We start from the raw sequence: 19,949 nt of genomic DNA, 5'->3' as shown, positions 1-19,949 counted from the left end.
TCGATTTGTGTATAAGTACTAGACATTTTTCATGTTGTAGACATTCGTTCCCAGTCATTTACCCAATATTTCAGCACGTGGAAATAAATTCTCTGAGGGTCAGAAATCCAAACAGTTAAACTTAACAGATGCTAAGTTGGCATTTTAATAGGTTTGGATGAGTAGGCTAAGTCTCTCTTTAACAGTAAAGAGTAGATAAAGTAGTAATTTTAACTCCAAGGGTAGATAAAGTGAAACAAAAGATTATGCATTCTAATGACATTGCGATTGTTATGAAAAATGGTACGCGGGCCACAAAAGAAAATGAAGTTCAAAATCGAAAACAATATTGTTTCCAAGGAAACGGCGGGTTAACATTAGTTTGCTATTTTTGACCTCTAAATTAAAGTTTTCAGAAGTGTTATAATAATTTATATGGCTTCTACTATAACATAAAGTTTTGTATTATATACGACGATGGTTAAAACATCCCTTTATCGTCTTGTATAATAATTAACTATTCCTGTACTTGAATGGTAGAGTGTTTCGTTTTTCGACAGGATACAACCGAAAATAGTATAACTTAACACTAAAAACATCTTAGATAAAACCATCTCATTGATCATGTACACATTTTCAGACAAAATTGGAGCTATTGTAATGACAGACTCAGTCCATTGTCGGCCATCCTGTATACAAGCAGTTATTACTATTTTGTAATTTTAACTAGCTCTATTGCGATCCAGTCGATACTAATAAAAACCAAAACCACTGTAATGGACTTTGAACTTGCAAAATAAGGAATAGTTCAAATTTTGCTTGAATGTGATAGACAGTCATCTGGTGGTTAAGAATCCCAATCTCCCACCCCTTGTGCTTCCCCTCGGCCAGCCCTAAAACCCCCGAATAGTTGGTTTCTTATCTTCTATATATTTATTAAGAAGTACACATAGGGATTTACGTGTGTTGTTTTTCCCTATGTCTACTTTTAAAAGACAAAATCTCTTCCGAAGGGCGTTGTTATTGTTGAATACATCGCACACGAACGAAAATAAAAATGGGACAGCCAGATATTTATTTGTTTTAAGAAGTTATTTTGGGTGCAAATTAGGCGTCCTTCAGAAGAGATTTTGTCATTTAAAAGTAGACATAGAGAAAAACTTTGTTGCCAGGGTAATTAGTGTAAATTTGAGCTACCTAGGTAACTATTATTTGGTTGGAGTAATGAACTCATGAACATTACACACAGAAATATCTAATGCTGAAACGCCGAAGGATCTACGACATTCCGTTACCGAGATATCGATCGATTTATAAAAGCGGCCCAAATGAACGAATGATCAGCCAGTCAACAGTTGGTGAAACTATAAGCTTCCTTTTGAAAATCAAAAAAACCCAAAGGTTCTGCAGTGTTCAGTTACGGTCAAAATCATTTTTTAAATACAATTCAGCAATTATTTTGAATATTTCAAAATACAGTAACATACTTTTTTCAAAAATAGGGTTTCTATTTTTAAAAAAATTATCGCTTACGTCATATCTCAATTCTGAAGTGACAATTACAGTAAAATATGTCTCGTTTAAGATAAAAATTGACGTGTTTGGGAATTTTTTCAAAAGCGTTTACGAAAACGTTTATTGTGATAGTTCCAGACTTTACACTCGTACTGTACCTATGTATGGTAGTTAGTGGGGTCTTTTTGTTGTAATGCATTCGTTAGTTTAAACATTTTTGAACTTTTATTAAACGTTATAATCTTTGAAAGCGCGACTGGATGATATTATAGCAGTTAAATTATTCTTATTCTCCAGTTTTTGGACTTCCTTATTAAGATTAGAATATAAAAACCAGGAAAACCAAGATATTTTGAAAACTATCAGAGATAGATATAGGACATTATTATCAAAAGTTGAAGGCTTTTGGAGGAGTTAAAAGACGGTAGAAAAATGTACAGGGTGTTCCATTTTAAAAAAAGTGAGATTTTTAATATGAAGTTTTGTAACTTTGGACTTGCAAAAAACACCCTGTGAGCTATTTTTTTAATGTTTCGTAGTATACGTATTTATTTGACTTTTACTTTAGCCAGGATAAAAGATATAGAACCTGGAATTAAAATTTAAGTCATAATCTTGACAATAAACTGACGCTTGCAAATGCCTAATTTCTCTTACAAATCGAGTTATCTTTAAAACTACTAATTTTCCCATATTAACCATATAATACAAAAGTCCTACAATTACACGTAGAATTAAAAAATGCATACAAATACAGGGGGTTCCCTTAGAAAAATGTACCATTTTGGCGCCCTACTTTGTGAGTGCATACTGTATAATTCCAAATATTTTTAAAATGTGGAGAATCTTCAACCATATCATAATACAAAAGCACCCCATCGAAAAATCTTATAATCTAGGTATTAAGTTACTCCGCGTAATCGTTGACTCACCCTGTACAAAACATTTACTTTGGCCAGTTTGTGCACTTTATTGTATAATTTAGTTACAATGATAGCATCATGGTTTCGTTTTCGGTGGAATATTTTCAAAACCGAAAATAGTTCATTGCTTGCAAAATAGTGATTAATATTTAAAAAAAAGTTAAAAAAATTAAAAAAGTAATTGTTAACGATTAGAAAAAGCCCATTTCCACTTTGACTTTACTTTTTTAAGAAACACAAATCACCTCACAATACGAATTGATTTTGTACATGTAGAATAAGTCTCTGGATATGCGTGTTCATTTTTTAGTAAGTATGAAGGCTCCTTCTGTTTAAAACAAAGTGGTTCCTTGGGGCAATCCTCGAAACCATAACGAACCAAATAGCAATTCGGTATTAACAAGTAGCAATTTCCGTTTGTACTTTTTAAGAAAGCAAGTAATCTTGATGGCTTACTTGCTTAGATTTAAATTTAGCATTGTCTTCAATATGGACCAAGGCGTAGAAAACCTATTTCTCTTTGATTTTTCAAAAAAAGTATCCTTAGAACACGTTTTCAGTAAAATTTTTGGATTCATTGTCTGCGTACAAGGAACACTTCAAATTGGTGCCCCAAAAAACATTCAAATATTCAAACTACGCCAATCTTAATTTTCATTGCATTCTTGTAGTTTCAGATTTCTAATATTACAAACTTACCCAAAAATGTTTCTGGAAAATACAACGCCACTTACACTCAAAACGAATCATTCGATTCGAAAGCCAACACAAAACTGCCGCTGTGTCTATGACAAAACTTTACGTGTGATAACAGACGACCCTGAGTAATGCAAAACTGGTCTGTTTATTCCAATTGTATTACGAACAGTTTGTGAGTAATCGTACCTCGCCGTTGTAAATCAATTTAATAAACAAAACGAAAAAAAGATTTTTTGAGGAAAACAGGAAGATACATTACGTGGTACAATTTTCTTATTTTTGATATTACCTACGCATCAAGGTATGGTAAATCCTAGGGTAAATCTCAAATAAATGGAAAAGGTATTCGAACGATGGCAAGAAGGCATTTCTATACAAATACGTAGTGTTTATTTCAGTGCGAGTAAGCGGTGCGTGTTTTGCCTAAAACAAAATGATCCCTTTATTAATTATAAGGGGCGATTCAAGTTAAGTACGATTTCCCATGCAAACAAAAATTCCAAAGGTGACTCGCAGCAACTCATTTTTGATCGCCTAGTACCGACATACCGTCATTTCAAATAGGACGCCATAATTTTTGATTTTTGTATTTGTAGGCAAAATTTGGCCTAACTGAAATCGTTTTTGAATCATGTAAGAATTACGAAATTTCGTGATATTAATTTTCCGTTTGAGGAAAGCCAGAAAAACCCATTATTTTGCTTAAATAAAGCATCGGCCTCGCCTAATATGTAATAACTGTTCCAAGATCTGTATAACATGTTCATAAATTTATATCAAATATAACACTTTTTAAAGTTTTTTAATGGGGATTCCTTTTTTTCTGGTCACCAATGTAATTAAATCACTGTATCCAAAATGAATGGTTGACAATACAAAATATTCCCCCAAATATTCAAAATTATTAATTACGAGACTTAAAACTCTTAGTACAATCACTGTGCAATTGAAATTCGCCAATTAACCAAACACCCACTCGAGAATGATCGGTTAGTAATTATTGACTGTATCAATAAGAAAACTTTACCAACTAATTACTTCCTGAATGTTGGTCATTATCATTGCCTATTACTTATGGTCGCAAGTCCAAGATCGCACTCGGGGTAGCAGTCAGAAGGATCGCCCCCCCCCCCCAAAGGATAGTTAACGATACCCTGTATAGTATGCAGAAGTAAAGAAAGTTGTCCCAATATGAGAGGCGAACCTCGCTGTTAATATCTTCGTCGTGACCCAGTGACCTATTTCACAGCAAGATGGGCGCTTGTTATCAGCAGATGTGGAGGTAAGCTAAGAGCGTTGGCACCCGCAGGTAACGGTGACCTTAACTCAAGGTTACAAAACTTGTACGTCGAACAAGAATTGGTATGTAACGTAAAACGTGTCTGGAACTTCGAACCCTCAAAGAAATCATTTCCCCCTTCTTTGATGACATGCATGTTATATAGGAGGGTTAATCCTAGATGAAACAACGATTGTCGATGGAAATTGCGGTACCTACAACAAAATCCAACATGGCGGTACATACGCCAAAAGGGTAAAAACGCATATGTATAACCTATATTCAGAAGATGGCAATTAGAATTCCATACGTTCACCTTACGCTTTCAGCTGTTTTTTACTCGATGTGTACTTCGATACAGTTTACGAACAAAAGTTATAAAAATGGACACACAAAAATCAAAGCGCTGTCAGTTCCGCGCGGCAAACTTGCGCGGTTAAATTCCATCAAAAGGTTGAGCCATCTATCAAATTTTTTTTTTGTTTTTCAACAAGCGGTAAACGGAACAATAATAATGGTTCCTAAAGGAGAAAATAAATCGTTACAAAACCTCTTCAAAACAAATCCCTTAAAATAGGGTTTCTAAAATCCAATTAAAAATTGTTAACTCCACCAGAAGGCTCTTTGAATACTTTTGAACCCTTGACGATTGATGAAGGCGCTTTAAGAAGGGCTATTATAAACCGTTAAAGAATTTTGGAAACCATTGGTGGCGCTTAATCGTTCCTTCGTTTAACAAAGTTTTGAAACTTTGCACTAAAACCATACCAAAATAAAATGAATTATTGTTTGCCGTCGGCTAGCTTATTCTTTGCTAAATTTTTTACTTTTTTTGTGGATTTCTTTCTTTTTTTGGACGTAATTCGTGCAAATTGATGCCAAAAATTGGTTTCGATGCCCGACAACTCTGTGTAGCAGAAATCCACCATCTATAACGTGAGCATAACATACTTACATAATAGATATACACAAAAATTAAGTGTCTCAATTTTTCAGGGGATTCAGGGGGGTGTTAAGTGTCTTGATTTACCCCGTTTCCGCCGACCATAGAAATAAGTATAATTGACTAGTAGATAATTCGTAAATAATAAGTGCAATTTCCTGTGAAAAGGGCGCCGTTTTCGCAATTTTAAGAAATACGCCCCACTTAACACTTTCATATAATAGAAACCATTTGTTTAATGGAAAAATGTTTCGAACATAACTTGTAGAGAATTTAATCCTCTACCATTTTTGTAATAGGTAGTTTTTGGATAGCTGCAACCGAAAAGGAGACAATGCGAAAAACCTGATTTTCGCCGCCATTTTATTAAAAATGGCGACGATTCCCATGACAGTACGATGTCGCAAATTTCATATGTGGTTCAGGATGTAAAACTGAAGAAGGATGCCAAATTTCAAAACTCGATTTAATGCAGGATAGACCTCATTTTATGTTTTGGCATAATTCAAGTGTCCAGCTGTATGAAAGCTTCTTAAAACCATTCCACTCAAGTACCAAATCTCTGTAGACTACAACAGGTCCTTTTCTTTCCTTTCCTTGATTAGTTGGTCCCCATATTTCGTTGACAGTTTTGTTGTGGGGTCGAATGTCTTCCTCCTGCTGAATAGAAAACTGGCATTCATCACTGTTCTTGATTAATGAAAACATCACCTGCATGACCTCGTTAACAAATTGACATACAAACATGGTTGAATAGTCAATGTTTGTGGAAATTCAATGCTTTACCAGGTTTTTTGTACATATTTTATCAATAGGTAATATAACAATCTTAATTTAATAAATAATTAAGCTATTGGCGTTTATTGAAAAGGATGAAAATAGGTAAGATTGGTTGCATGTCTTACAGGGTATTGACTTGAATATTTAAGAATTGAACATAGGAGATTTGTATGTTGAAAGTGTACACCGCACCGCATATCCAAAACCATTATTATTCTGCATTAAACAGTCCGTCATTAAGGTATAAGCAAATTGCTTCTTTCAACTTATATTGCTCTTTTGCAAACCTTGCATTGCATTGTGTACTTTTTAACACAAATTATACAGTTTTTGTTTTACCCATAAAAAGAACTCCATGAGCGCCCCCTTATGGCACCCAGCATGGGTCTGCGGGAATGTATTAACTATAAGCTTTCCGTGTAGAATCCACTGGCCAAAGAAAAAAGTTTCCGCATTGCAGTGTTGTATTTTATTGAATTATTGAGTACTAGAAATGCAATTTGCAGATTACGTCGAGTTACCCAAACCAAAACACGTTTTATAATTACCTGGGTACCAGAATTACTAAAGGATTATACTCGAACTATTGCCAAAGTAAGTTCGAAAATGAGCGCCCCCTAACAATGCCTAAACATGGAGAGGACTGCAAAATTAATGAACTCTAAGAATTCGCTCCTGTAAAATAAATTTTGGTAACGCGAAATCCACGAAACAGGATAACATGATTCGCGTCGTACTTCTGTTGATGTTTCCCATAAAATCAATATTTGCTATCCGCAGGCGATTTGACTAATGTACACCAGAAGTAGAGCAAAATTTCGAATGTTGTTTTAGCAGGCCTTTTTACTTTGAAAGCATCGCGTTTACTAAACTATGGAACGCCGTTGTATCTTTTAATAACTGAACACCCGGACTAAAAAAATTAACTATAATTGACGCAATGGTACTAAAATTTATAAAAATTTACTTTGTGTTAACAACAATTGCCTAGTTGAAATTAATAATTGCATATCTTCCAATAACAACTCGCAATAATTTCCTCTTTTACAATTTCAAATAACGGTTTTTGTGCGAAATTTCAAAAACCGTTATTGAAATGGCATATTTAAAATTTCAAATCGGCAGTCTTATTCATATATCACGATTTAGGAATAACGTGTTGAAAATTTTAATGTTCAAAAATTATCGATTTGATATTATTAAATAATCTTTAATATCACCTTCACGCTTTGTAATAATTTTCAATTTCAAGTTGAAATAAAAAATTCAATTCTCTATTTCAAACTCGTAACTTTGGAACGCACAATTTAATTTTTAATATCAACTCTGTGATATTGGTAATTCGATTTACTTATATGTCATGACATATAAAAAATTGTGGCGCCATCTATCGAGTGATGTCAAAAGTGAGGAGCGAACCTCAACCCAACTAATCACGTTTGATGTAATTACCGCGAAAATCTACTTTCAAGTGCTTATTTTATTACCCATATCGTTCATAAATACATTGTGCGAATAATATTGTCAAAAAAAATGTACAATTACGCGAAATGGAGATTTTAAATTCTGTTCCGATTATTAAACTTACTGTCGCTAGAGGGCAGGTCAATTTGCTATATGTGATTTAAAAATATCGCCTTGATATTTTTAATTCATTTACCAATATGTGCGACTTGATATTTTTAATTCTATTGCACAAATTACTAATTTCTACTTGGAATTTTTAAATACTTTGCGAAGTTCGCTATTTGAAATTTATAATTGTAATTCTTCAATTATGGTGTTAAGTTTGTTATTTCAAACGTATTTCATGATATCGACTTTGTATTTTAAAACAATTTTTTATTTCAAAACTATTATTATTTAGAGTTGAAATATTAATAAATTTCATTGATTCCTTTGGTTGGATGTTCAATCCACAACATAACGATAATTTTCAATTTCTTGTTTCAAGTAATATCCATCCCTATTAATTTATTCCTCCACAATGAAGAATTCATTGCTGAATGTTTACAAACTGTTTTTGATATCAAAAATTTTTATCTGATATTTAAAAATAAAAGCTATTTTCAACCATAGAATAATTTTCTATTTCATTTCTTAATTTTCAATAACGAAAATATGTTTTTAAAACTCATCAACCGATTTTTCAGTAACAGAAGTTATAATTTTGCATTCTGAACATTTTAAAACGTACCTGAAATTTTCATTAAAATCAATTAATAGGTATGCAGTTTCAAATAAAACGTTAGACGGGATTGAAATTTTTGCGACAATGGAAGAAGTAGTTTCCATATTGACAATTGTAATTAACACAAAGGTTGTTATAGTTAAAAAAATTTTAATATCCTATTGAAATATACAATTCACGAATTATATTTCTAAGTTTCATATCGTGTACAATGCAAAGTATTTAAAAATTTCAAGTAGAAATTAGTAATTTGTGCAATAGAATTAAAAATATCAAGTCGCACATATTGGTAAATGAATTAAAAATATCAAGGCGATATTTTTAAATCACATATAGCAAATTGACCTGCCCTCTAGCGACAGTAAGTTTAATAATCGGAACAGAATTTAAAATCTCCATTTCGCGTAATTGTACATTTTTTTTTGACAATATTATTCGCACAATGTATTTATGAACGATATGGGTAATAAAATAAGCACTTGAAAGTAGATTTTCGCGGTAATTACATCAAACGTGATTAGTTGGGTTGAGGTTCGCTCCTCACTTTTGACATCACTCGATAGATGGCGCCACAATTTTTTATATGTCATGACATATAAGTAAATCGAATTACCAATATCACAGAGTTGATATTAAAAATTAAATTGTGCGTTCCAAAGTTACGAGTTTGAAATAGAGAATTGAATTTTTTATTTCAACTTGAAATTGAAAATTATTACAAAGCGTGAAGGTGATATAAAGATTATTTAATAATATCAAATCGATAATTTTTGAACATTAAAATTTTCAACACGTTATTTCTAAATCGTGATATATGAATAAGACTGCCGATTTGAAATTGTTAAATATGCCATTTCAATAACGGTTTTTGAAATTTCGCACAAAAACCGTTATTTGAAATTGTAAAAGAGGAAATTATTGCGAGTTGTTATTGGAAGATATGCAATTATTAATTTCAACTAGGCAATTGTTGTTAACTCAAAGTAAATTTCTATAAATTCTAGTACCATTGCGTCAATTATAGTTAATTTTTTTAGTCCGGGTGTTCAGTTATTAAAAGATACAACGGCGTTCCATACTAAACCAAACTTTCGGCGAAGTATTTGATTTTCATTGTATTTTACAGGCGACATCTCATCTTATCATGTCAAGGTAGCCTTAACATTTTTCCTTTCGACGATCCTCTATGTTCATTTTCTATGGAAAGTAGTGAGTATATTAAGCCCGGATTAGCCGACAAAATTTCTAAACAAAAACTTGCAGTCTCTTACGAGCAGAACGCTATGAAATACGTATGGAAAAACGACGAGGACACCTTGAGGAAATCTCCAAGCCTCACCACACTCAACGCATATCTTATATCTAATCAAACCATCGAGTGTTCTACCAAGACCAGCTGGAGAGGTAAAATATCTACTTGTTGAAATGCGGAATTTAATTGTCTAATTAAGACGGCACAAAGGGCGCTTTCACTCGTAAGCTCGGTGTTGGCAAACAATGAGTAATGTGTCATTGTGTTTCAGAGCACTACAGCTGTCTGCGAGTGGAGTTAACGTTCACGAGGGATCGCGCATTTTACTTCACGACAGTTTTTATACCGGGAATTATTCTAGTAACTTCGTCTTTTATTACGTTTTGGTTGGAATGGAACGCTGTTCCTGCGAGGGTTATGATAGGTATGGGTAAGCCTTTTGGTATCGAATTTGACTGATGTAATTTTCTAGGTGTAACGACAATGCTCAATTTTTTTACGACATCCAACGGATTCAGATCGACATTGCCTGTGGTCTCCAATCTCACTGCCATGAACGTTTGGGATGGAGTTTGTATGTGCTTCATCTACGCCTCCCTTTTGGAGTTCGTTTGCGTTAATTACGTAGGACGCAAAAGACCTTTGCACAACGTTGTATATCGCCCAGGAGAAAACCCAGTGACACAGGTACTGAAACCAGTCCTTCTTCTTTAACTTATTCCTCACTATGCAACATTTTTTTATTACGTTCCAGTCCAATGGGTATAATTAAGTTCCTTGATTAACAATTTAGTTATACTTCGTTGTATCTGGCGTTACCCATGTAAATACTTACAGATTCACACATCCAAACATTAACACTGAAATGTAAATACGAAAATGCACCCTTATAAAATATGCGCCCGCTTAAAAGCTCGAAATTCAGTGAATATTCAAATAATTTGTAAATATCTAATATTAATTAAAAATAATAATATAAATCACTCACTATATACACATTACACTGTGTTGATGTATGTTATATCACTCTTGATATTTCTTGCAATTATATGTGTTTCCTCTTTTCTTCTAATTGCATGCAATTAGATTGCATGTTGTGTGGATTTAGTAGGGACTCTAAAAATATTATAACAATTTTTTACGTTTTATAATATTTTTAGATGCGTGTTAGCATTTACCACAGTTATAGATTTCTCCTCGCTCCCCTAATCCGTTACTAACATAAGAGGTTAGAACTGATTGCCATTCAGGTTTGTGTGAATAATTTTTCCACCCTTGGGAAGAATTTATATTCAAAGCTCTTTTCTCTATCACGTAAGAGAATCTAATGCTACTTGTGTTTTCTCTAAATTTAATATGATTTTCCTCTTTCTGTTTCATCTTTCGGTCTCGCCTTAAATTCAATTCATTTCAGTGAAACCTTCGAAATTCTTAACGAGTTTCGCTCTTTTCCTTCTTTCGTTTTATATTTAATCAACGGGTTTGGTTACCCACATAAAAGCAAAGTAAAAAGTTGAGTTAAAAATTCTTGTAAAATGGTTACCGACAGCATAAAATGTTTGCAAAGCTTTTCTCCATTATTAGAAAATTAGGTATTTACCAAGCCCTAATTCCACTACGCAGAAAGTGTATTAAAACCTCGAGAGACTCTTATCCCTATAAAACGACTTATATTTGATTGAATTCCTATTTTTGAAAACAGAATATACTGTAGACACATGTCATTCTCAATTTTGCTATAAAAGCCTTCCGAGACGGTAAATCTACACTACAAGGAATGCAAATAATAGTAAAAGAATGCCTTTCTTCTCGACCTACAGAATACATGTTAGGGGTTAAAATACATGAAATAGATTTTACGTGCTTCGTTTTTGATTAAATATGGACAAAAGTAGTCCATTACTATATCGAAATCTAGAACTTACCCACAACTAATTCAATGGGGCCTTTGTAGAAGGACATTTCAAAATTAAGTTTAAAGATTCACACTGATTTCTAATTGTTGTAATTGCCAAACGAACAGTAGCTCTTTTGCTAAAAAGTCACAGTAGATCGGGTGTTCAATAACAATTTCCTTGGATTCGTCCGAGTGGAAATGCCGGCTGGAACAAAAGGACGAAAAGCAAAAGCTTTGAAATTCAAAACTGGCTCTCACTTTCATCTGTAAAATATTCAAGAAATGCCCATTGGGACTGAACATTGGATTCTCACCACCCACACTCCAAACCTCTGCCTTACTGATAATCGATAAGGTGAATATTTTTATTTTTACGAGGTACCCGTAACTCATGAAGATGAAATTGTGGAATTTACCTCCAATTTTGTAAAAAAAAATGTTCCTAAAAATTGGCTCCTGAACGTGAATGCGAACATTGTTCCAAGTTCTACGAAATTTTATACTTTGGCATAATATGCCTGGCGTAGCCGCCTCAACTGTCGTGGGGATGTGTCCCAGGTAGGAACTAACAGGAGTGGATCTCCACCACTTTTGTTTCCATAGCGCTGGGCGGCGTGTGGATTTTATAGATTGGGGAGGTTGTGGGGAGGGGGGCTAACTGGGTGCTGTCCTACCCGAAAGGGTACGGTCACAACTTGTCCACTGGAATATCTGCATTAGAGGGAACTCTCCTCCGGCGTTCCATTAGTTTTCGATGCCTCCATCCTTTGATCTAGGTTCCTTCCTTCTTGATTCTCCCTTCCTTATTGTTGTCCTCTTCCTGCCTCCCTTTCTGGCTCCTCGGCCTCCTCTTCATGGCTGCTTGTGTTTGATTCTTCCTCCCCCTTCAGTACTCGTCTGCTTTCTTTCTTCATTTTGTGTTTGTCTCTGCTCTGGCCCTCTAGGCACTGTAGTAGGTAGGTTGCGTCTTGTATCCCGCATAGCGAGATTCTATTGTAATCGTCTCTTCCTTGTGGTGACCTGACTTTTGGGATAGGGATCGGCACTGTCTGCTGCCATTCTTTGGAGACCAAGTCACTAGTCCATACCTGCTGAATTAAATAATGTAGGTCCTTTATTAGCCATCGATTCAGCATGGACTCTATCCTGCCCTGGCATTCCCCTTTTTCAGTCTTCCTAATACCTCCATTATTTCTTCCATCGTGGAGGTGGCGGAAGTGGCCAGTAATCGTTTTCCTCAACCTGTGCTTCTTGTTCCTCCTTCAGGAGCTTCTCCCATGCTGTCATTGGTACATATTTGTTTGTTCACCCTTGTTTCCTCCTTCTCTTTTTTTGATGTGTTTATACATTCACATTCCTCTCCATTGGGCTAAGCTTAGGGATGTTCTCTGCCAACTCGGCGAATTCCTTAATTTCATGTTGTTCAAAGGATCTGTTTTTCTTCTCTCTATAGCCTCCCTTAGCTCTTTCTTTGCTTCATGTTTGTTTGCGTTTTGCCCAAACCTCTTCAGCTTGCTTTCTGTTCCGTAGCATGGGCGGTTTATGTCCCCCAAGTGTTTTCTTTGCTGCTTCTTTGAGCGTTTCGGCGATCCTGTTCCAAAATGGTTTCACTTCCCCCTTTTTGTTCCTGATGTGGTCCTGCTCCTTTCTATACTTCTCCCCTCTCTTCTCCTCTGTCTGATGTTTCACATTCCACCATTCAGTTCTGTCCTTTCCTTTTTCTTCTCGTCCTCCCATTTTGTGGTCCGATCCTACTGTTTTGACTCATACTCCTACTGTGTTTGTGATGCTTATTTTCTTTGATTTGGTCCTTACTATGTTATCGATCTGTGGTTCAGAGTTCCCTCTCCTCTCTAGTCTGTATACTTTGTAGCAGTATAAGCTGTGGTCCCCGTTATTGCTCGCGATTCTATGATATGTTTCTCCCCTCGTTCTTCGCAGACCGCTATCTGAGCTATCAACTGTTCGTTGAATACAAGTACTTATGTTTCCCTTCGTAAGGGTCCAATTTGTCCCCCCTCCCCTCGAGGTAGGTATATTTGCGAGTGCCCTTTCCACATTGCAATAAGGTGCCCAAATTCCGAGAAGCTATTCCTCCTACTATTATTCTTTTTCGTACGTAAATCGCAATTTTCTCCAGTTTCCACCTGGAGATCCGATTGGGGGGTGTATTACTGCATTTTACAAAAGCACGATTCATAGTAGACATTTTGAAAAACGCCTTCTTCTTGGGAAATCCTAGGATATTTAATGTGGTAGTTTCCCGTTGCTTTCCACATTCGATGCCGTTGATCCCTGAGGACTCATCCACTTTTAGGGGCCTCCCATCCGCTCATGCGGCCTCTTCAATAGACCGTTAGTACTTGATGGAGCGATGACTTCTACTTCTCATCCCGAAAGTCCCTCGGTCGTCCGCCTATTCCTTGCTGGTTAATCCACTTGTAACGTTTGTAAATTCAAAGATTATTAGAAATATAAATTTTCACGACTTTTTTTAAGACTTCGCGGGATATTGAGCTTTACGTTATCAAAGTTAAACGGATTTTTTTAGGGAAATTTCAAAAAAGATTGATCTATGCTACAATTTGACATACAAAAATACAAAATGTTCGCACCCGAAACCGAATTTGAACTAGTGCTCAACGCTAATGTATTCTGTAGGTAAAGAAAGCTTTCGTTTCTATTAAGGGCAAGAAATGCAGCGTGGAGTATATTTTTTTCGTTTGTAGCATTTGTGGCGATTTAATCCTATTCTGTTTAATTACTTTTTACTCTTGTTATGCTGAGTGTGATTGACACAATTGCAGATACAGAAACTGAAAGTGTTCAAATAAAATATTGGCCCAATCGACCCAAACGTTCTACTTTGTGTTTCCATGCTAGTTCGGTACATTGTGAGCCTAATCAAGTCATGGTTCAGACAAATTATGTTGCACATATAAAAAGAGTAGGTACCTTGTATAAAGTCTAAAAGCTTCTCTTGATTATTGTTACAAAAATTTGTAAATGGATAAGTAATTCAATGTTTTAATGCACACTTTTATTTCCAATGTTCCGGTACCTTGCGCGTTAAAATCGAGAGAAACAAACGGTGCTTCGCGACTAACGCTGACTATTCTAAACGTAATGAGTTCCTCTTATTGTTTGCATTCCACACACACACACACTTCCAAAGCCATTATTATGAACTCGTTAAAACGAAATTTGCATCAGAAGATAATTTAATGTTGCTCTATTGCATTTTCGAGAAATGCACGTAAACCTGCAAAACACCATAGAAATACAATATCGCAATTTGCAGGTGTTCTTTTGTACTACTCCTTGCTTATGTTTTTTGTTGTTTCTCAACTTACTTCCCATCAAGTCGATGGTTTCCATTTTGCCACCTTCTATATTTACTGTCTATTCTTCTACATAATTTATTACTTTATATAGTACATGTTTATTACTTTATACTTATGTACATGTTTTATGAAAACTTTTTATACGGTTTCTGTTTTTTTGTCGTTTACAAGGACAAAGATTTTACACTTATTTTTGCTTTTTATCGACAAAAAATATACTAAACTATATTTTTACCAGTTATTGTCACCAAAATGTATAAATTATTTTAAGCTCAAATTTGTAAATTGCGTCTGAAAGAACGTAACATCTTTGTATAATACCCGTCTCCTGTGACCAGGAGCTGGTGAACAGGAAAAAAATGACGGTTTTCGCCTATTTTTCGTTTTCATCAAATTTGAAATCCATTCCTTTTTAAACTACTATAAAAGGCAAAAAAAATAAAAATTAAAAAAAAACAGTTTTCGTCAATAGAATCTAAAATAAGAACAGAAAATATGGTTTGACTTGATTACTTCTTATCGCTCGGTATGTGGCATGTTTTGTACGGGAGTAAAATCATCTCATGCGTAACGGCACGGAATACAGTGTACGCTATATTCTGTGCTCGTCAGGCGAAGGCGAGCTCGGCGCTCACAATTCTTTAAAGCGCATTTGTCCATTTGAAAGGAAATATGGCATTAAAATCGTCGATGCTCCTTTGAGCACATTCCAAGTGTATTCAATACTTTCGAAGCAAAACAAATTTAAGATTATTGTTAACTATATCTATTAGTTTGGCGCCTCGATATTTCATTATATTTAATGGGATGGTGTGTAGCGCAACTGCAAGGCCGCCCCCTTTTTGATTATGATAACGCGGGTTCGAACCCACTAATGCGCGTTTTTTTGTCTATAATACTCGTAGATTGCAACAAAAAGAAGGAGAGGGTTGTGAGAGAAAGTCAGTTCTGTCGACACTTCCCAAGTGCCACTTTCGAATTTTTTTTAATTTTTATTGTAAAGGCTTTTTTACCAGAAAATGAGCCGAAAAAAGTATTGTAATTTCCAAAATCGTTTTGCTTTAATGTAATCAATAGTTATTTACATAAAAGTTAGGAAACTGATACATTACCGACGAGGAAATATTGAAGTGCGAGGCCCCTTTGGAGCCGAGTAGTTTAATTTTCGAGTTTTTGATTCTTCAATTCCCTTTTTTATTTGTTGCATCGTCCAGGATGTTCAGACTTTTCAAATTCCTAAGGTTTTTTCCAAAACCTTTCTATTACCATAATTCTCAAACTCCTATGATTTTTCAAATCCAAGTCGTCATATTCTTCAAATCCACAAGGTTCTTTAAATATTTAGGAAGAAGGTCAGCGTTACGAATATTTTGATGTTGATCTGTAATTTTGATTGTACGAAGTATTTTGAGTTCAAATTTTGTTATTTCTTGATTCCGTGGGGAAATTGACCATTATTCGTTGATGAATAAAGCACCAAGTGCATGCAGTTTTGCGAATTTTTTTGATGTGTGATTGAGAAGCACGAACCCTCAAGAAAAATTACATGGTCCTTCACAGTCGGATTGATAATCAGTCAGTAGATCAACAGGTACAAAAAAATTCGCAAAACTGCATGTAAATACTTAGTCCTTTATTCATGAACGTAACAACGAATAATGGTCAATTCCCCAAGGAATCAAGAAATAACAAAAATGCATAGCATTGAAGCAGAAAAGAGATTTTTAACTCAATGACTTAATCAATGATTTGGATCTAAGTATTTCCAAAAGAGAAATCGAATAAAAGAGTGAAAGATCAAAGATGTGTTCATGTTACACCCAAAAGGAAATATCCCTCCAAGTTTTCCCGTTTCTTTACAATACAAGGTCAGTTGGATTTTGAATCGGAAAATGTTCACTTCATCACAAACTTCATTCCTAAATTATTATCCGTCAAAATTAGCGCAGGTGTCTTCGTTTTATCTCTTCTATGCACCATACAAAAGATCTCACGTTGTTTAGTAAATGTTTTTTGTTGGTAAATAATTAAAAAATTACCTTGGCGAATGGCCTCTAAATGGCATATTCTCCATTTTGCTCTGGGCTGGTATAAAGAAGACGTGCGGTTTTCAGAAATCATAAATAACGGTTTGATTTTCTTTAGGATGGATAAAAGTTGTGCATTACCATTGAATAACGGCATTACTGAATCTTACTCTTTCTGTACTTTTTTTTTAAGTGTTTGAACAATTGCTGTTAGGAACTAAATATGCAAATACATTTAAAAATCGAAAAAAGTCAAAAAATATGCCAAGCCTGTAGTTTTTTTCCCCGGAAAATGTTCACAAAGGGTTTAGTTTTGGACCCCGTGTAATTTTTAATAAAGCTATATGCAGATGCAATTCACAAATCTAAGCTGCAATTTAACTCCCTGGCTACAAAATCAAGATTTATAGAGTATTATCGCCATTCCTCGCAAAGCAAGTGCTCGTTGAAATACACCAAGAAAAGAAGACAAGAAGTTGTAGGGTTATCCCTTAACCAAAACTCCCCAGCCGTGAATCTTTTGCTTTAGGCGGAAGGCGGGTGAGGGTCGGTTTTTTCGGTTTTTCGTTATTATCTCGAAAACTAGGCATCCTAGCGCAAAGATCATTCTATACAAAATAAAATTACATTAAATTGTCTAGAAAAAATATTCTAATCGAGCCGATTGTGATTAAAATGAAATTCATTAATTTATTGTCTTTCATAATGACCATCGACAAGGTCATGGAATCTTTGCCATAAGAAATGCATTGTAAACTTCGAGGCAAAAATGCAAGATTGATTTCCAAAGGAAACACCAGAGCTGGGCAAAATACTTTCAAAAGGTATTTGAATACTAAATACTTTTACGTCCAGCACAAGCGAATACTAGATACAGATACATTGAAAAGTATTCAAATACTTAAAAAAATAAGTATTCAAATACTTTAGAATGTATTCGAATACTTTCAAAAGTATTCTAATACCAAAGAGTATTATGGTTACTCTTTGCTACTATCAAAGGTATTTGAACACTATAAAAAGTATTCGAATACTTTGAAATATTTCATTATCTTACTTTGAAAAGTATTCGAATACAGTAAAAAGTATTCAAATACTTGTCACTCAAATACATTAAAAATGTAAAATAGTATACTAGATAAAAGTCTTAATACTACTTAAAAAATCAAGTTATACTTTGTATGGGGTTAGCTTTTTTATATTTCTATTGTTATATACAAATTTAAGGGGAGTAAAAGTAATAATTTCAAACAGTTCCAAGATTGGGCTACTAGTTCAAAAGTTACAGCCCTTTGAATTTTCTTTCGAAATTGGTTTCTAGTCTATAACTTTTGATTGAGAAGTCTGATCGAAAAAGTACGAATTGTTTTGGATTCTACGCACCAAAATTAATAAGAAAAAGTGTTTTCCCGAGAAATTTTGGTGTAGTCGATTTTTGGTAAAAAAGGAAGGTTATACACTGCCTTTTTTTGAGGCCCGAAAAAAAAATTGTCTCAGATCGACTCGGAAAAAAAATTTTCTTATAGAATGTGGCCTGTAGAATCCATAATTTCAAACAGTTCCAAGATTGGGCTACTAGTTCAAAAGTTACAGCCCTTTGAATTTTTCTTCGAAATTGGTTTCTAGTCTATAACTTTTGATTGAGAAGTCTGATCGAAAAAGTACGAATTGATTTGGATTCTACGCACCAAAATTAATAAGAAAGTGTTTTCCCCAGGAATTTTGGTGTAGTCGATTTTTGGTAAAAAAGGAAGTTTGTACACTGCCTTTTTTGAGGCCCGATAAAAAAATTGTCTCAGAACGATCCGGAAAAAAAAATTTCTTATAAAATGTGGCCTGCAGAATCCATAATTGCAAACAGTTCTAAGATTGGTCTACTAGTTCAAAAGTTACAGCCCTTTGAATTTTCTTTCGAAATTGGTTTCTAGTCTATAACTTTGATTGAGAAGTCTGATCGAAAAAGTACGAATTGATTTGGATTCTACGCACCAAAATTAATAAAATAAAGTGTTTTCCCGAGAAATTTTGGAGTAGTCGATTTTTGGTAAAAAGGGAAGGTTAAGTATTCAAATACATACTATGCGAAGTATTCGAATAGTAAATATTTGTGAAAGTATTTAAGTTACAAATACAAATACTGCTTCCATAAAAGTATTTAATTACAAAGTATTTGAATACTTTAAACGATTTGAATACTAAAAAGTATTTACAAAATCGAATACTGCCCAGCTCTGGGAAACACTAGTGTTTAGTATAACTTTTTTTCTATCGAATGACATAAAAATCCATAAGAAATAGGAAAGTTGATTAAGAAAGGTGATTTACTCGAAACACACAAGTGATTAAAAAATTAGCACCATTAGAAACCTGAGAAAAATGTACTAAGGATTTGTTAAAACTATTGATATCTTTACAAACGAATAAACGCCAGGGCATTTTCGAAAATGACACTTTTCGGTTTTTTGCCTATAACTTCGTTATTTGTACAGTTACAAGAAACTCTGAAAGGAACCCTTAATCTACATGAAATTCTTTTCCCATTTAAGCGACTTTGTATCTCTTACCGTTTACGAGATCCCCGTACTAAACATCGGAAAAAACTCACCCTGTATAATTCGTATGCATATTGTACACTTCAAATTAAATATAAGAAAATCCTGCCAGGACAAATTTATCTTTTAAGGCTGTTTTAACCATTCTAGTGCTTCAGGAGAAACGTGGTGAATTGCTTCAAAACCGAGATTCAACTGATTTTGGGTAAAATCTGAGATCACAACAATAGCACATTTTTTTAAGTAATTATAGGTTACTTATTGATTTCCAATAGACACCTAATCGTGGAGGAGTTAACTCGAATCAATAAAACTTTCATTTTTCGTTGAAATTAGGTGATATAATCAATTGACATGAACTTTCAACAGAAAACATGGTTTTTCATACTTTCGACATTTCAAAAGTATCATACACCCTACTTTACTATTGCTTCTAGAGCAAAAATGAATTTTTGTAGACAATTTAAGTTAGAGTGACCTATTCGCTGCGGTATTTAGTTATTGAAATAATTAGGAAAAGCCTAAAAACCGACCCCTTCAACTCCCCTCCCGCCTAATGCAAAAGGTC

The 19,949-nt window shown here is 34.3% G+C and overlaps 1 protein-coding gene across 9 annotated transcripts in view; it reads left to right on the top strand.

The window, feature by feature from the left end:
* The window catches only part of LOC116163443 (glutamate-gated chloride channel), a 167,006-nt gene that overhangs the window by 131,126 nt on the left and 15,931 nt on the right, over nt 1-19,949 (top strand). For all 9 annotated transcript variants that reach the window (XM_031477360.1, XM_031477359.1, XM_031477358.1 and 6 more), the window contains 4 exons: nt 9,436-9,518; nt 9,573-9,713; nt 9,833-9,985; nt 10,034-10,248. In XM_031477360.1, the coding sequence (XP_031333220.1) occupies nt 9,436-9,518; nt 9,573-9,713; nt 9,833-9,985; nt 10,034-10,248 (592 nt within the window). The remainder of the gene's footprint in view (nt 1-9,435; nt 9,519-9,572; nt 9,714-9,832; nt 9,986-10,033; nt 10,249-19,949) is intronic.

The sequence above is a fragment of the Photinus pyralis genome, unplaced genomic scaffold (genome assembly GCF_008802855.1).
Source record: "Photinus pyralis isolate 1611_PpyrPB1 unplaced genomic scaffold, Ppyr1.3 Ppyr1.4_LG2, whole genome shotgun sequence".
In the NCBI taxonomy this organism is placed as follows: domain Eukaryota; kingdom Metazoa; phylum Arthropoda; class Insecta; order Coleoptera; family Lampyridae; genus Photinus; species Photinus pyralis.
This window is presented reverse-complemented; position numbering and strand designations above follow the sequence as displayed.